The sequence below is a fragment of the Petromyzon marinus genome, chromosome 74 (assembly GCF_048934315.1).
Source record: "Petromyzon marinus isolate PM22_M1 ecotype Great Lakes invasive population chromosome 74, UKy_Petmar_22M1.pri1.0, whole genome shotgun sequence".
NCBI lineage: Eukaryota > Metazoa > Chordata > Hyperoartia > Petromyzontiformes > Petromyzontidae > Petromyzon > Petromyzon marinus.
The window spans coordinates 6,376,788-6,390,529 of record NC_133740.1 but is presented as its reverse complement, the minus strand read 5'-3'; the positions used below and the strand labels follow the sequence as shown (position 1 = coordinate 6,390,529).

Genomic DNA, 13,742 nt, shown 5'->3' with positions numbered 1-13,742 from the left:
GGGGGGGGGCGTCACTCAGGTCACGTGACGGAGGGGGGGGGGCACTCGGGTCACGTGACGGAGGGAGAGAGAGAGGGGAGGGGGGCGGCACTCGGGTCACGTGACGGGCGCCTCCCCGCTTAGCCGTGCGTACCGCCCTGTCCACCGCCTCCCCCGTAGTGCTGCTGCTGCGCCGCCGCCGCCGCCGCCGCGGCCGCGGCCCCCATGAGGGCGAACTCGTCGAGGAGCCGCACGATGTCGTGGTGGTGCCGCTCGGCGGCGACGTCGCGCGGCAGGCGGTCCACGTGGTCGGTGATCTCGCGGCTGGCGCCGTGCTGCAGCAGCAGACGAGCCGCCTCGCGGCTGCCCTCGCGCGCCGCCAGGAACAGGGGGGTCTCCTCCTGCAGGGGGGGGCAGGGGGGCAGGGGGGGCAGGGGGGCCGCTTTGTAAATGAATGACAAGGTCGCAGGTCGAAGGTCGGGAGGCGTCGTGCGGTGAAGCGTCCGGAGGAGGTCGTCACCCCGCCCCCCCCCCCCCCCTCACGACGGGCGGGCGGGGTGGAGGTCGCGACCCCTAACCTGGCGGGCGGGGTGGAGGTCGCGACCCCTAACCTGGCGGGCGGGGTGGAGGTCGCGACCCCTAACCCGGCGGGCGGGGTGGAGGTCGCGACCCCTAACCTGGCGGGCGGGGTGGAGGTCGCGACCCCTAACCCGGCGGGCGGGGTGGAGGTCGCGACCCCTAACCTGGCGGGCGGGGTGGAGGTCACGACCCCTAACCCGGCGGGCGGGGTGGAGGTCACGACCCCTAACCCGGCGGGCAGAAGGTCACGACCCCCTCACCATGCAGGGAGAAGGTCACGACCCCCCAACCGGGCAGGCACGAGGTCGCGACCCCTCACCGTGCAGGGAGGAGGAGGAGGTCGCGACCTCTCACCGGGTGGGCAGGGAGGAGGAGGAGGTCGCGACCTCTCACCGGGTGGGCAGGGAGGAGGAGGTCGCGACCTCTCACCTTGTTGTCCTGCATGTCTCGGTTGGCGCCGCTCTTGAGCAGCACCAGCGTCGCCTCCACGTTGTTGACGGCCGCGGCCCAGTGCAGCGCCGACTTGCCTGGGGGGGGGGGTCATGGGGTCAGAGGTCACAGCAGGTCGGTCAGCCGCCAGTTCCTTAGCGCCGGATCACGGATGCCGAGAAACACCCCCACCCCCCACCCCCCCCCCACCCCCCCCACCCCCCCACCCCCCCACCCCCCACCCCCCCCACCCCCCACCCCACCCACCCCCCCCACCCCCCCCACCCCCCCCCCCCCCCACCGGTTACCGGCTCACCGCGGCGTCACCACGGCGTCGACGGCTTGCCAGGTCGCCGGGTCAATAGGTCACCTTATGCCCCGGGTCATCTGCTCACCGGGCAACTGGGTAATGGGGTCACCAGATCACCGGGTGACTGGGTCACCGGGACACGTGATCACCGGGTGACTGGGTCACCGGGTCTCTGGGTCACCGGGTGACTGGGTCACCGGGTGACTGGGTCACCGGGTCTCGAGATCACCGGGTGACTGGGTCACCGGGTCTCGAGATCACCGGGTGACTGGGTCACCGGGACACGTGATCACCAGGTCTCTGGGTCACTGGGTGACTGGGTCACCGGGTCTCTGTGTCACCGGGTGACTGGGTCACCGGGTCTCGAGATCACCGGGTGACTGGGTCATCGGGACACGTGATCACCGGGTCTCTGTGTCACCGGTCATCACTTCCCCGGGTCACGGGGTCGTCAGATCTCCCGGTCCCAAAGGTCGTCACCGGGACCACCCCCCGCGTCGCCGTGGTGACCCCACCGTGGGGGCCACCGGTGTCGCCGCGGCGCTAGCAGTAGGGTCACCGTAGGGTCACCGTAGGGTCACCGGAGGGTCACCGCGGCGGCGGCGGTGACGGTGAGGCCTCTCACCGTGGTCGTCCACGGCGTTGACGTCGGCCCGGCAGGCGACGAGCTCCTCGGCGAGGCCCTCGACGGCGAGGCGTGCCGCCAGGATCAGCGGGGTCGTGCCGTCGTTCATTCGCGCGTCCACGTCCGTCGCGCGGTTACGGATGAGGATCTGCGGCCACGCGGTTGCCGAGGAAGAGGGGGGCGGGGGGCGCCCGGTGTCAGAGGTCACGGAGAGGGGCGGCACTGGAGGTGGGGGCCGGGGTTAAAGGTTACCGGGGGGCGGGGCGGCTGTGGTGATGATAGAGGGGAGGCGGTGGCGGTCAACGGTCGTTGTCGTGACGTGCCCGTTGGACTTGGGTCTATGTGGGTCTCTGTGGGTCTCTGTGGGTGTCTGTGGGTGTCTGTGGGTGTCTGTGGGTGTATGTGGGTGTCTGTGGGTGTATGTGGGTGTCTGTGGGTGTCTGTGAGTGTCTGTGGGTGTCTGTGGGTGTCTGTGGGTGTCTGTGGGTGTCTGCGGGTGTCTGTGGGTGTCTGTGGGTCTCTGTGGGTGTATGTGGGTCTATGTGGGTGTCTGTGGGTGTCTGTGTGTGTCTGTGGGTGTCTGTGGGTGTCTGTGGGTGTCTGTGGGTGTCTGTGGGTGTCTGTGGGTGACTGTGGGTCTCTGTGGGTGTCTGTGGGTGTCTGTGTGTCTCTGTGGGTGTCTGTGGGTCTATGTGGGTCTCTGTGGGTGTCTGTGGGTGTCTGTGGGTGTCTGTGGGTGTCTGTGGGTGTCTGTGGGTGACTGTGGGTCTCTGTGGGTGTCTGTGGGTGTCTGTGTGTCTCTGTGGGTGTCTATGGGTCTCTGTGTGTCTCTGTGGGTGTCTGTGGGTCTCTGTGGGGAGTCTCTGTGGGTGTCTGTGGGTGTCTGTGGGTGTCTGTGGGTCTATGTGGGTGTCTGTGGGTGTCTGTGGGTGTCTGTGGGTGTCTGTGGGTGTCTGTGGGTGTCTGTGGGTGTCTGTGGGTCTCTGTGGGTGTCTGTGGGTGTCTGTGGGTCTCTGTGGGTGTCTGTGGGTGTCTGTGGGTCTCTGTGGGTCTCTGTGGGTGTCTGTGGGTCTCTGTGGGTCTCTGTGGGTGTCTGTGGGTCTCTGTGGGTGTCTGTGGGTGTCTGTGGGTGTCTGTGGGTGTCTGTGGGTCTCTGTGGGTGTCTGTGTGGGTCTCTGTGGGTGTCTGTGTGGGTGTCTGTGGGTGTCTGTGGGTGTCTGTGGGTCTCTGTGGGTGTCTGTGGGTCTCTGTGGGTGTCTGTGGGTGTCTGTGGGTCTCTGTGGGTGTCTGTGGGTCTCTGTGGGTGTCTGTGGGTGTCTGTGGGTCTCTGTGGGTGTCTGTTGGTGTCTGTGGGTCTCTGTGGGTGTCTGTGGGTCTATGTGGGTGTCTGTGGGTGTCTGTGGGTGTCTGTGGGTGTCTGTGGGTGTCTGTGGGTGTCTGTGGGTCTATGTGGGTGTCTGTGGGTGACTGTGGGTGTCTGTGGGTGTCTGTGGGTCTCTGTGGGGAGTCTCTGTGGGTGTCTGTGGGTCTCTGTGGGTGTCTGTGGGTGTCTGTGGGTGTCTGTGGGTGTCTGTGGGTGTCTGTGGGTGTCTGTTGGTGTCTGTGGGTGTCTGTGGGTGTCTGTGGGTGTCTGTGGGTCTCTGTGGGTGTCTGTGGGTGTCTGTGGGTGTCTGTTGGTGTCTGTGGGTCTCTGTGGGGAGTCTCTGTGGGTGTCTGTGGTGGGTCTCTGTGGGTGTCTTTGGGGAGTCTCTGTGGGTGTCTGTGGGTCTCTGTGGGTCTCTGTGGGTCTCTGTGGGTGTCTGTGGGTGTCTGTGGGTCTCTGTGGAGAGCCTCTGTGGGTCTCTGTGGGTGTCTGTGGGTCTCTGTGGGTGTCTTTGGGGAGTCTCTGTGGGTCTCTGTGGGTCTCTGTGGGTGTCTGTGGGTGTCTGTGGGTCTCTGTGGAGAGCCTCTGTGGGTCTCTGTGGGTGTCTGTGGGTCTCTGTGGGTGTCTTTGGGGAGTCTCTGTGGGTCTCTGTGGGTCTCTGTGGGTCTCTGTGGGTGTCTGTGGGTCTCTGTGGGTGTCTTTGGGGAGTCTCTGTGGGTCTCTGTGGGTGTCTGTGGGTCTATGTGGGTGCCTGTGGGTCTATGTGGGTGTCTGTGGGTCTATGTGGGTCTCTGTGGGTCTCTGTGGGTGTCTGTGGGTGTCTGTGGGGAGTCTCTGTGGAGAGCCTCTGTGGGTCTCTGTGGGTAGTCTCTGTGGGTGTCTTTGGAGAGTCTCTACGAGTGGTCTACGAACCGGGTCAGAGGGGGCGGCACTAACAACCCCTATGATAGGGGTCACGGAGGGGGGGGGCAGCACTCAGGTCACGTGACAGATGAGGGGGTGTGGCACTCGGGTCACGTGACAGATGGGGGGGGGTGCGGCACTCGGGTCACGTAACGGAGGGGTGTGGCACTCGGGTCACGTGACAGATGGGGGGTGCGGCACTTGGGTCACGTGACGGAGGGGTGTGGCACTCGGGTCACGTGACAGATGAGGGGGTGTGGCACTCGGGTCACGTGACAGATGGGGGGGGTGCGGCACTCGGGTCACGTAACGGAGGGGTGTGGCACTCGGGTCACGTGACAGATGAGGGGGTGTGGCACTCGGGTCACGTGACAGATGAGGGAGTGTCGCACTCGGGTCACATGACAAATGGTGGGTGCGGCACTCGGGTCACGTGACAGATGATGGGGGGTGCGGCACTCGGGTCACGTGACAGATGGGGGGGTGTGGCACTCGGGTCACGTGACAGATGAGGGAGTGTCGCACTCGGGTCACGTGACAAATGGGGGGTGCGGCACTCGGGTCACGTGACAGATGCGGGGGGTGCGGCACTCGGGTCACGTGACAGATGGGGGGGGGGGTGCGGCACTTGGGTCACGTGACGGAGGGGGGGCGTGTCCGGCACTCGGGTCACGTGACAGACGAGTGGGGGTGCGGCACTCGGGTCACGTGACGTGGCGGGTATGGAGGGGGCGGGGGGGGGGCGTGTCCGGCACTCACGTGCAGCACGCCCTGCGCGTCGGCCGACACGGCTGCGTGTAGGGGCGTGCGCCCGGTGTAGTCGGCGGCGTTGGCGTCGGCGCCCGCCTCCAGCAGGCGCTTGGCCGCGTCGGCGCGGGTGTAGCGGGCGGCCAGGTGCAGCGCCGTCTCGCCCGTGCGGTCCGTCTGGGCCTTGAGGGACGCGCCCTGCGGACGAAGCGGGTGGGCGGGCGGGCGGGCGGGCGATTACTGCTGGCCCGCTCTCCGGATGCCGTTAATCGCTAGGCCCCAGGGTGATTTCAACCAAGTACAACATCAGCTGGTTGCTCTTGAACTCGTCCTGAACACCTCCGAAAACCAAGGTGGCTATGGCTTCTCACCGGGACTAAAGCAGGAAGTTATTTTTCCCCCAATTACGTTCCTTGAATAATTGTCAAGATCTATGAGTATCTTGGGGTCATCCTGGATTCGAAGCTGAATTTTGAAGATCACATTGATTATATTGGTAAAAAGACAAAAGTAAAAAATTGGTTTTCTGCATCGACACAAGCACTGCTATCCCCGAAATGTTCCGTTTGGAATTGATTAAAGCTACCATACCGCCTCTACTTGACTGCTGTGACATCGTGTATAAATCAGCCCCAAGTACTGTACTGAAAGAAGTTTGATTCCATCTATCGCTCGGCCTTAAGATTTGCATTGAACTGTCCATATAGGACTCACCGCTGTGATCTCTACATTGGGTCAAACTTAACATCTCTTAATGTTCGACGGCTTGTGCACCAGATCTTATTTATTCACGATGTACTTACAAACAAAATCCGCAGACTACCTACTGGATCTCCTCTCTATTTCAAAGAACAAATTTGATCTCAGGTCTTCGCTCATTTACCAACTTCACATTCCCTATTGCCGTACAAAAACCGGAGGAAGGGCCTTTGCTATTGATGTCCCCAGGGTCTGGAATGCTATTGCCAATAAACTGCAACTTGAATCACTACCTATGAGATCTTCACTCAAAACTGCTCTAGAGGAGTTGTACACCCCTAGCTGCCACTGCTATTCAGTGGCCTAAAATATGGCTCTAGGGTTTAGTGTTATAATTTATTTATGTAGTTTATTGTTAAAAATTCGGTCACAGTCCCTATGATCACTGTTACGTTGCATTTATGGCTTTTATTTTGGTTGATTTCGAAAACGTTTTTTTTGTTTTTGGCCATGTTTTTGTTTATTGTAGTACGGAGTTAGACTGATGGCCTTAATCTTAGTTGTCTTGTGGTTGTTGTGGCTGTTGTTATTTGACGTGCAACCCACTGGGATTTTTGCACACAGCGTTGGTGTACGGTGCTATTTAAGGAATATTTTGATGTTTTTTTTCCTGGATTTTCTGTTTGCACAGTCACATAATCACTTTAAGATGTTTTCTTGTTCATGTTTTTGTTTGTTGCAGTTGCACCGGATTCAAGAGCCGAAAGGCTCACAGGGCTATACCAAATAGATGGGACTAATGGAACTAAAATGGGTGGGTGGGTAAGTGGATGAGTGGGTGAGTGAGTGGGTGAGTGAGTTGGTGGGTGAGTGAGTGGGTGGGTGAGTGAGTGAGTGGGTGAGTGAGTGAGTGGCTGAGTGAGTGGGTGGCTGAGTGAGTGGGTGGGTGAGTGAGTGAGTGAGTGGCTGAGTGAGTGGGTGGCTGAGTGAATGAGTGGGTGAGTGAGTGAGTGGGTGAGTGAGTGGTGAGTGAGTGGGTGAGTGAGTGGGTGGGTGAGTGGGTGGCTGAGTGAGTGAGTGGGTGGCTGAGTGGGTGGGTGGGTGAGTGGGTGGGTGAGTGAGTGGGTGGGTGGGTGAGTGGGTGAGTGAGTGGGTGGGTGAGTGAGTGGGTGAGTGGGTGGGTGAGTGGGTGAGTGAGTGGGTGAGTGAGTGGGTGGGTGAGTGAGTGGGTGAGTAAGTGGGTGGGTGAGTGAGTGGGTGAGTGAGTGAGTGAGTGGGTGGGTGAGTGAGTGGGTAAGTGAGTGAGTGAGTGGGTGAGTGAGTGAGTGGGTGAGTGAGTGAGTGAGTGGGTGGGTGAGTGGGTGGTGGGTGGCTGAGTGGGTGGGTGAGTGAGTGAGTGAGTGGGTGAGTGGGTGGGTGAGTGGGTGAGTGAGTGAGTGGCTGAGTGAGTGAGTGGGTGAGTGGGTGGGTGAGTGGGTGAGTGAGTGAGTGGGTGGGTGGGTGAGTGAGTGAGTGGGTGGGTGGGTGGGTGAGTGAGTGGGTGGGCGAGTGGGTGGGTGAGTGGGTGGCTGAGTGGGTGGGTGGGTGGGTGAGTGAGTGGGTGAGTGAGTGGGTGAGTGAGTGAGTGGGTGAGTGAGTGGGTGAGTGGGTGGGTGAGTGAATGGGTGAGTGAGTGGGTGGGTGGGTGAGTGAGTGGGTGAGTGAGTGGGTGGGTGAGTGGCCATCACCACGTGGCAATGTTTGAACATCACACCGAGTCGACCAAGGGGAGGCGCAGGAACCGATGTTGATGGCCATGAGACAGACAAGGGGAGACACTGAGACAAGAGACAGGAGACACTGAGACAGGGAGACACTGAGACAGGAGACACTGAGACAGGAGACAGGGAGACAGGAGACACTGAGACAGGAGACACTGAGACAGGAGACAGGGAGACAGGAGACAGGGAGACACTGAGACACTGAGACAGGAGACACTGAGACACTGAGACAGGAGACACTGAGGCACTGAGACAGGAGACACTGAGACAGGAGACACTGAGACACTGAGACACTGAGACACTGAGACAGGGGACACTGAGACAGGGAGACACTGAGACAGGGGACACTGAGACAGGGAGACACTGAGACACTGAGACAGGAGACACTGAGACACTGAGACAGACAAGGGGAGACACTGAGACAGGGAGACACTGAGACAGGAGACACTGAGACACTGAGACAGGGAGACACTGAGACACTGCGACACTGAGACACTGGGACAGGAGACACTGAGACAGGGAGACAGGAGACACTGAGACAGGGAGACACTGAGACACTGAGACAGGAGACACTGAGACACTGAGACAGGGAGACACTGAGACAGGGAGACACTGAGACAGTGAGACAGGAGACACTGAGACAGGGAGACACTGAGACAGTGAGACAGGAGACACTGAGACAGGGAGACACTGAGACAGTGAGACAGGAGACACTGAGACAGGGAGACACTGAGACAGTGAGACAGGGAGACAGGAGACAGGAGACACTGAGACAGGGAGACATTGAGACAGGAGACACTGAGACACTGAGACAGGAGACACTGAGACAGGAGACACTGAGACAGGAGACACTGAGACAGGAGAGACTGAGACAGGGAGACACTGAGACATTGAGACAGGAGACACTGAGACAGGGAGACACTGAGACGGAGACACTGGGACAGGAGACACTGAGACAGGGAGACACTGAGACACTCAGACAGGAGACACTGAGACAGGAGACACTGAGACAGGGAGACACTGAGACACTGAGACAGGGAGACACTGAGACACTGAGACAGGGAGACACTGAGACACTGAGACACTGAGACAGGAGACACTGAGACAGGGAGACAGGAGACACTGAGACAGGGAGACACTGAGACACTGAGACAGGAGACACTGAGACACTGAGACACTGAGACAGGAGACACTGAGACATTGAGACAGGGAGACACTGAGACAGGAGACAGGGAGACACTGAGACAGTGAGACAGGAGACACTGAGACAGGAGACACTGAGACAGGGAGACAGGGAGACATTGAGACAGGAGACACTGAGACACTGAGACAGGGAAACACTGAGACAGGAGACACCGAGATAGGAGACACTGAGACAGGGAGACATTGAGACAAGACACACTGAGACATTGAGACAGGAGACACTGAGACAGGGAGACAGGAGACACTGAGACACTGAGACACTGAGACAGGGAGACATTGAGACAGGAGACACTGAGACACTGAGACAGGAGACACTGAGACAGGAGACACTGAGACAGGGAGCCAGGGAGACACTGAGACACTGAGACAGGGAGACAGGGAGACAGGGAGACACTGAGACACTGAGACAGGAGACACTGAGACACTGAGACAGGGAGACACTGAGACAGGAGACACTGAGACACTGAGACACTGAGACAGGAGACACTGAGACACTGAGACACTGAGACAGGAGACACTGAGACAGGAGACACTGAGACAGGAGAAACTGAGACAGGAGACACTGAGACAGGAGACACTGAGACACTGAGACAGGAGACACTGAGACAGGAGACACTGAGACACTGAGACACTGAGACAGGAGACACTGAGACAGGAGACACTGAGACAGGGAGATACTGAGACAGGGAGACAGGGAGACATTGAGACAGGAGACACGGAGACACTGAGACAGGAGACACTGAGACAGGAGACACTGAGACAGGGAGACATTGAGACAGGAGACACTGAGACACTGAGACAGGAGACACTGAGACAGGAGACACTGAGACAGGGAGACAGGGAGACACTGAGACACTGAGACACTGAGACAGGGAGACAGGGAGACACTGAGACAGGGAGGCACTGAGACACTGAGACAGGGAGGCATTGAGACAGGAGACACTGAGACACTGAGACAGGAGACACTGAGACAGGAGACACTGAGACAGGGAGACAGGGAGACATTGAGACAGGAGACACTGAGACACTGAGACAGGGAGACACTGAGACAGGAGACACCGAGACAGGAGACACTGAGACAGGGAGACAGGGAGACACTGAGACACTGAGACACTGAGACAGGGAGACACTGAGACACTGAGACATGAAGACATTGAGACAGGAGACACTGAGACACTGAGACAGGGAGACACTGAGACAGGAGACACCGAGACAGGAGACACTGAGACAGGGAGACACTGAGACAGGAGACACTGAGACACTGAGACAGGAGACACTGAGACAGGAGACACTGAGACACTGAGACAGGGAGACACTGAGACAGGAGACACTGAGACAGGAGACACTGAGACAGGGAGACAGGAGACACTGAGACAGGGAGACAGGGAGACAGGAGACAGGAGACAGGAGACACTGAGACAGTGAGACAGGGAGACAGGAGACAGGAGACATAGACAGGGAGACAGGAGACACTGAGACAGGGAGACACTGAGACAGGGAGACACTGAGACACTGAGACAGGAGACACTGAGACACTGAGACAGGAGACACTGAGACAGGAGACACTGAGACACTGAGACAGGAGACACTGAGACAGGAGACACTGAGACAGGGAGACAGGAGACACTGAGACACTGAGACACTGAGACAGGGAGACAATGAGACAGGAGACAGGAGACACTGAGACAGGAGCCACTGAGACAGGAGACAGGAGACACTGAGACAGGAGACACTGAGACACTGAGACAGGAGACACTGAGACAGGAGACACTGAGACAGGAGACAGGAGACACCGAGACACTGAGACACTGAGACAGGAGACACTGAGACAGGAGACACTGAGACAGGAGACACTGAGACAGGAGACACCGAGACACTGAGACACTGAGACAGGAGACACTGAGACAGGAGACACTGAGACACTGAGACACTGAGACAGGACACACTGAGACAGGAGACACTCAGACAGGCAGTACGGACAGACACGCGGTGGTGTCGTGTAGGCAGTGAGAGCAGCAGCAGAAGGGAGAAGGAGCAGGAGCAGGAGGAGGAGCGACCTCCTGCCATGAAGAGGTTGACGAAGTGACGTCGAGAGGAAAGCTGGAAGAGGTCCCTGGAGAGGAGAGACGGAGGGAGGGGGGGAGTGACGTCGATGACGTTAACGAGGGCGGACCTCGTCGTCTCTGACGTCATCGTCTTCGACGTCATCGTCATCATCATCGTCGTCGTCTTCAAAGTCGACGTCATCATCGTCATCGTCGTCATCGTCATCGTCGTCATCGTCATCGACGTCATCGACGTCATCGTCATCGACGTCATCGACGTCATCGTCGACGTCATCGACGTCATCGTCATCGTCGTCGACGTCGTCGTCGTCGTCGTCATCGTCGTCGTCGTCGACGTCATCGTCGTCGACGTCGTTGACATCGTTGACATCGTCATCGTCGTCGTCATCGTCGACGTCGTCATCGTCGTCGTCATCATCGTCATCGTCGTCATCGTCATCGTCGTCATCGTCATCGTCATCGTCGACGTCGTCATCGTCGTCGACGTCATCGACGTCATCGACGTCATCGACGTCATCGTCGACGTCATCGACGTCATCGTCGTCATCGTCGTCGTCATCATCATCGTCGTCGTCGTCATCGTCATCGTCGTCGTCATCAGCCTCTACAGGCTGTAGGGGCAAGTGCTGTTAGCGAGCACCTCGCACACAGACACAGACAAAGCTTCCCCGTGTAGCCTCTGACAGACTGTAGGGACAAGTGCTGTGAGTATCGAGTAGCAGCAGCAGCGCCTATGAAGGCTACCGGCACTGTGGCACACGAGGGGGTGGGTGGCCAGCACCACGCCCGGCCGCCTTTGTCTCCCCAGTGCTAGCGATGTTCACTACGCTTCACCGTTACATCAGGTACTCATTTGAGGCTGAGTCGACCTAGGGGAGGCCCAGGACCGGTTCAGAGAATCGTCACCGGTGGTGTTGGCCGTGAGCGGGAATCGAACTCGGGTCGCCGGGTTCGTAGCGCAGCGCTAACCAGCCCCTCCCACTTTCACACAGCCACGCCCACTTCGACACTAGCCACTCCCACTACTCACTTCTCAGGTAGCCCCTCCCACTACTCAGGTAGCCCCTCCCACTACTCGGGTAGCTCCGACCACCACTCGGGTACCCCCTCCCACTACGCAAGCAACCCCTCCCATTAATCAGATAGCCCCGCCCACTTCCCTGGAAGCCCCGCCCACTACCCGGGCAGCCGCACCCACGGCGTGCTAACCTCCCAGGCAGCACTTGGCACCCGCCAGCCTGTCGAAGGCTGCCCTGCCCATCTACCCGTCGGTCCGTCTGTCCACCCGTCCACCCGTCCATCCGTCCACCCACCCGTCCATCCACCCGTCCACTCATCCACCCATCCACCCATCCATCCACCCGTCCACCCATCCACCCGTCCACCCGTCCACCCATCCACCCGTCCACCCATCCATCCACCCGTCCACCCATCCATCCACCCGTCCACACATCCACCCGTCCACCCGTCCACCCATCCATCCACCCGTCCACCCATCCACCTGTCCACCCATCCATCCACCCGTCCACCCATCCACCCGTCCACCCATCCATCCACCCGTCCACCCATCCACCCGTCCACCCATCCACCCATCCACCTGTCCACCCATCCATCCACCCGTCCACCCATCCACCCATCCACCTGTCCACCCATCCATCCACCCGTCCACCCATCCACCCGTCCACCCATCCACCCGTCCACCCATCCACCCATCCACCTGTCCACCCATCCATCCACCCGTCCACCCGTCCACCCATCCACCCGTCCACCCGTCCACCCATCCACCCGTCCACCCATCCATCCACCCGTCCACCCATCCATCCACCCGTCCACACATCCACCCGTCCACCCATCCATCCACCCGTCCACACATCCACCCGTCCACCCATCCATCCACCCGTCCACCCATCCACCTGTCCACCCATCCACCCGTCCAGCCGTCCACCCGCCCATCCGTCCGCCCGTCCACCCATCCACCCATCCACCCATCCACTCACCCTGCCCGCCCGCCCCCCCCCCCCGTGCCCCACGCGGCGTGGCCGGGGGCTTCACACCTGCAGGATGAGGTCGGTGATGATGTTGGCCGAGGAGGAGTCCTCCGACTCGTCTGTCCGAGGCTCCTCCTCCTCCTCCTCGACGTCCACCTCCAGCTCCACGCCGCTCTCGAAGCTGCTGCCGCTCCTCATCGAGGCCAGCATCAGCGGCGTCAGAGCGTCTGCAACCGCGCGCGCGCCCACAGCAAAAGGTCCCCCGTGTAGCCTCCCACAGACCGCCGGGGCAAGTGCTGTTAGCGGCGAGTAGCAGCAGCAGCAGCGCCACCTGTGAAGGCTACCGGCACTGTGGCACACACAGAGGGGGTGGGGTGGCCAGCAACCACGCCCGGCCGCCTTTGTCTCCCCCAGTGCTGGCGATGTTCACTACGCTACACAGCGCTACACACCAGGTGTACTCGTTTGAGGCTGAGTCGACCTAGGGGAGGCTCAGGACGGCACCAGATAAATCGTCGCCGGTGGTGGCACGCGAGCGGGAATTTGAACCCGGGTACACTCAGGTCCACGGGGTCGTAGGTCAACAGGTTCGTAGTGTATAGTGTAGTGTATAGTAGTGTGTAGTGTATAGTGTAGTGTATAGTAGTGTATAGTGTAGTGTATAGTAGTGTGTAGTGTAGTGTGTAGTGTATAGTGTAGTGTATAGTAGTGTGTAGTGTATAGTGTAGTGTATAGTGTAGTGTATAGTGTAGTGTATAGTGTAGTGTATAGTGTAGTGTGTAGTGTAGTGTATAGTGTAGTGTATAGTAGTGTGTAGTGTAGTGTATAGTGTAGTGTATAGTGTAGTGTGTAGTGTAGTGTATAGTGTAGTGTATAGTGTAGTGTATAGTGTAGTGTGTAGTGTAGTGTGTAGTGTATAGTGTAGTGTATAGTAGTGTATAGTGTAGTGTATAGTGTAGTGTATAGTATAGTAGTGTGTAGTGTAGTGTATAGTGTAGTGTATAGTAGTGTGTAGTGTAGTGTATAGTGTATTGTATAGTGTAGTGTGTAGTGTATAGTTTATTGTATAGTCGTGTATAGTGTAGTGTATA

At 59.0% G+C, this 13,742-nt stretch overlaps 1 protein-coding gene across 1 annotated transcript in view; it reads right to left on the bottom strand.

The window, feature by feature from the left end:
• The window catches only part of LOC116958211 (uncharacterized), a 200,121-nt gene that overhangs the window by 7,775 nt on the left and 178,604 nt on the right, over positions 1 to 13,742 (bottom strand). The window contains exons 32-36 of the mRNA XM_076056179.1: positions 12,718 to 12,878; positions 4,948 to 5,133; positions 1,923 to 2,070; positions 988 to 1,085; positions 134 to 380 (exon numbers count right to left, since the gene is read on the bottom strand). Coding sequence (XP_075912294.1) covers positions 134 to 380; positions 988 to 1,085; positions 1,923 to 2,070; positions 4,948 to 5,133; positions 12,718 to 12,878 — 840 coding nt within the window. The remainder of the gene's footprint in view (positions 1 to 133; positions 381 to 987; positions 1,086 to 1,922; positions 2,071 to 4,947; positions 5,134 to 12,717; positions 12,879 to 13,742) is intronic.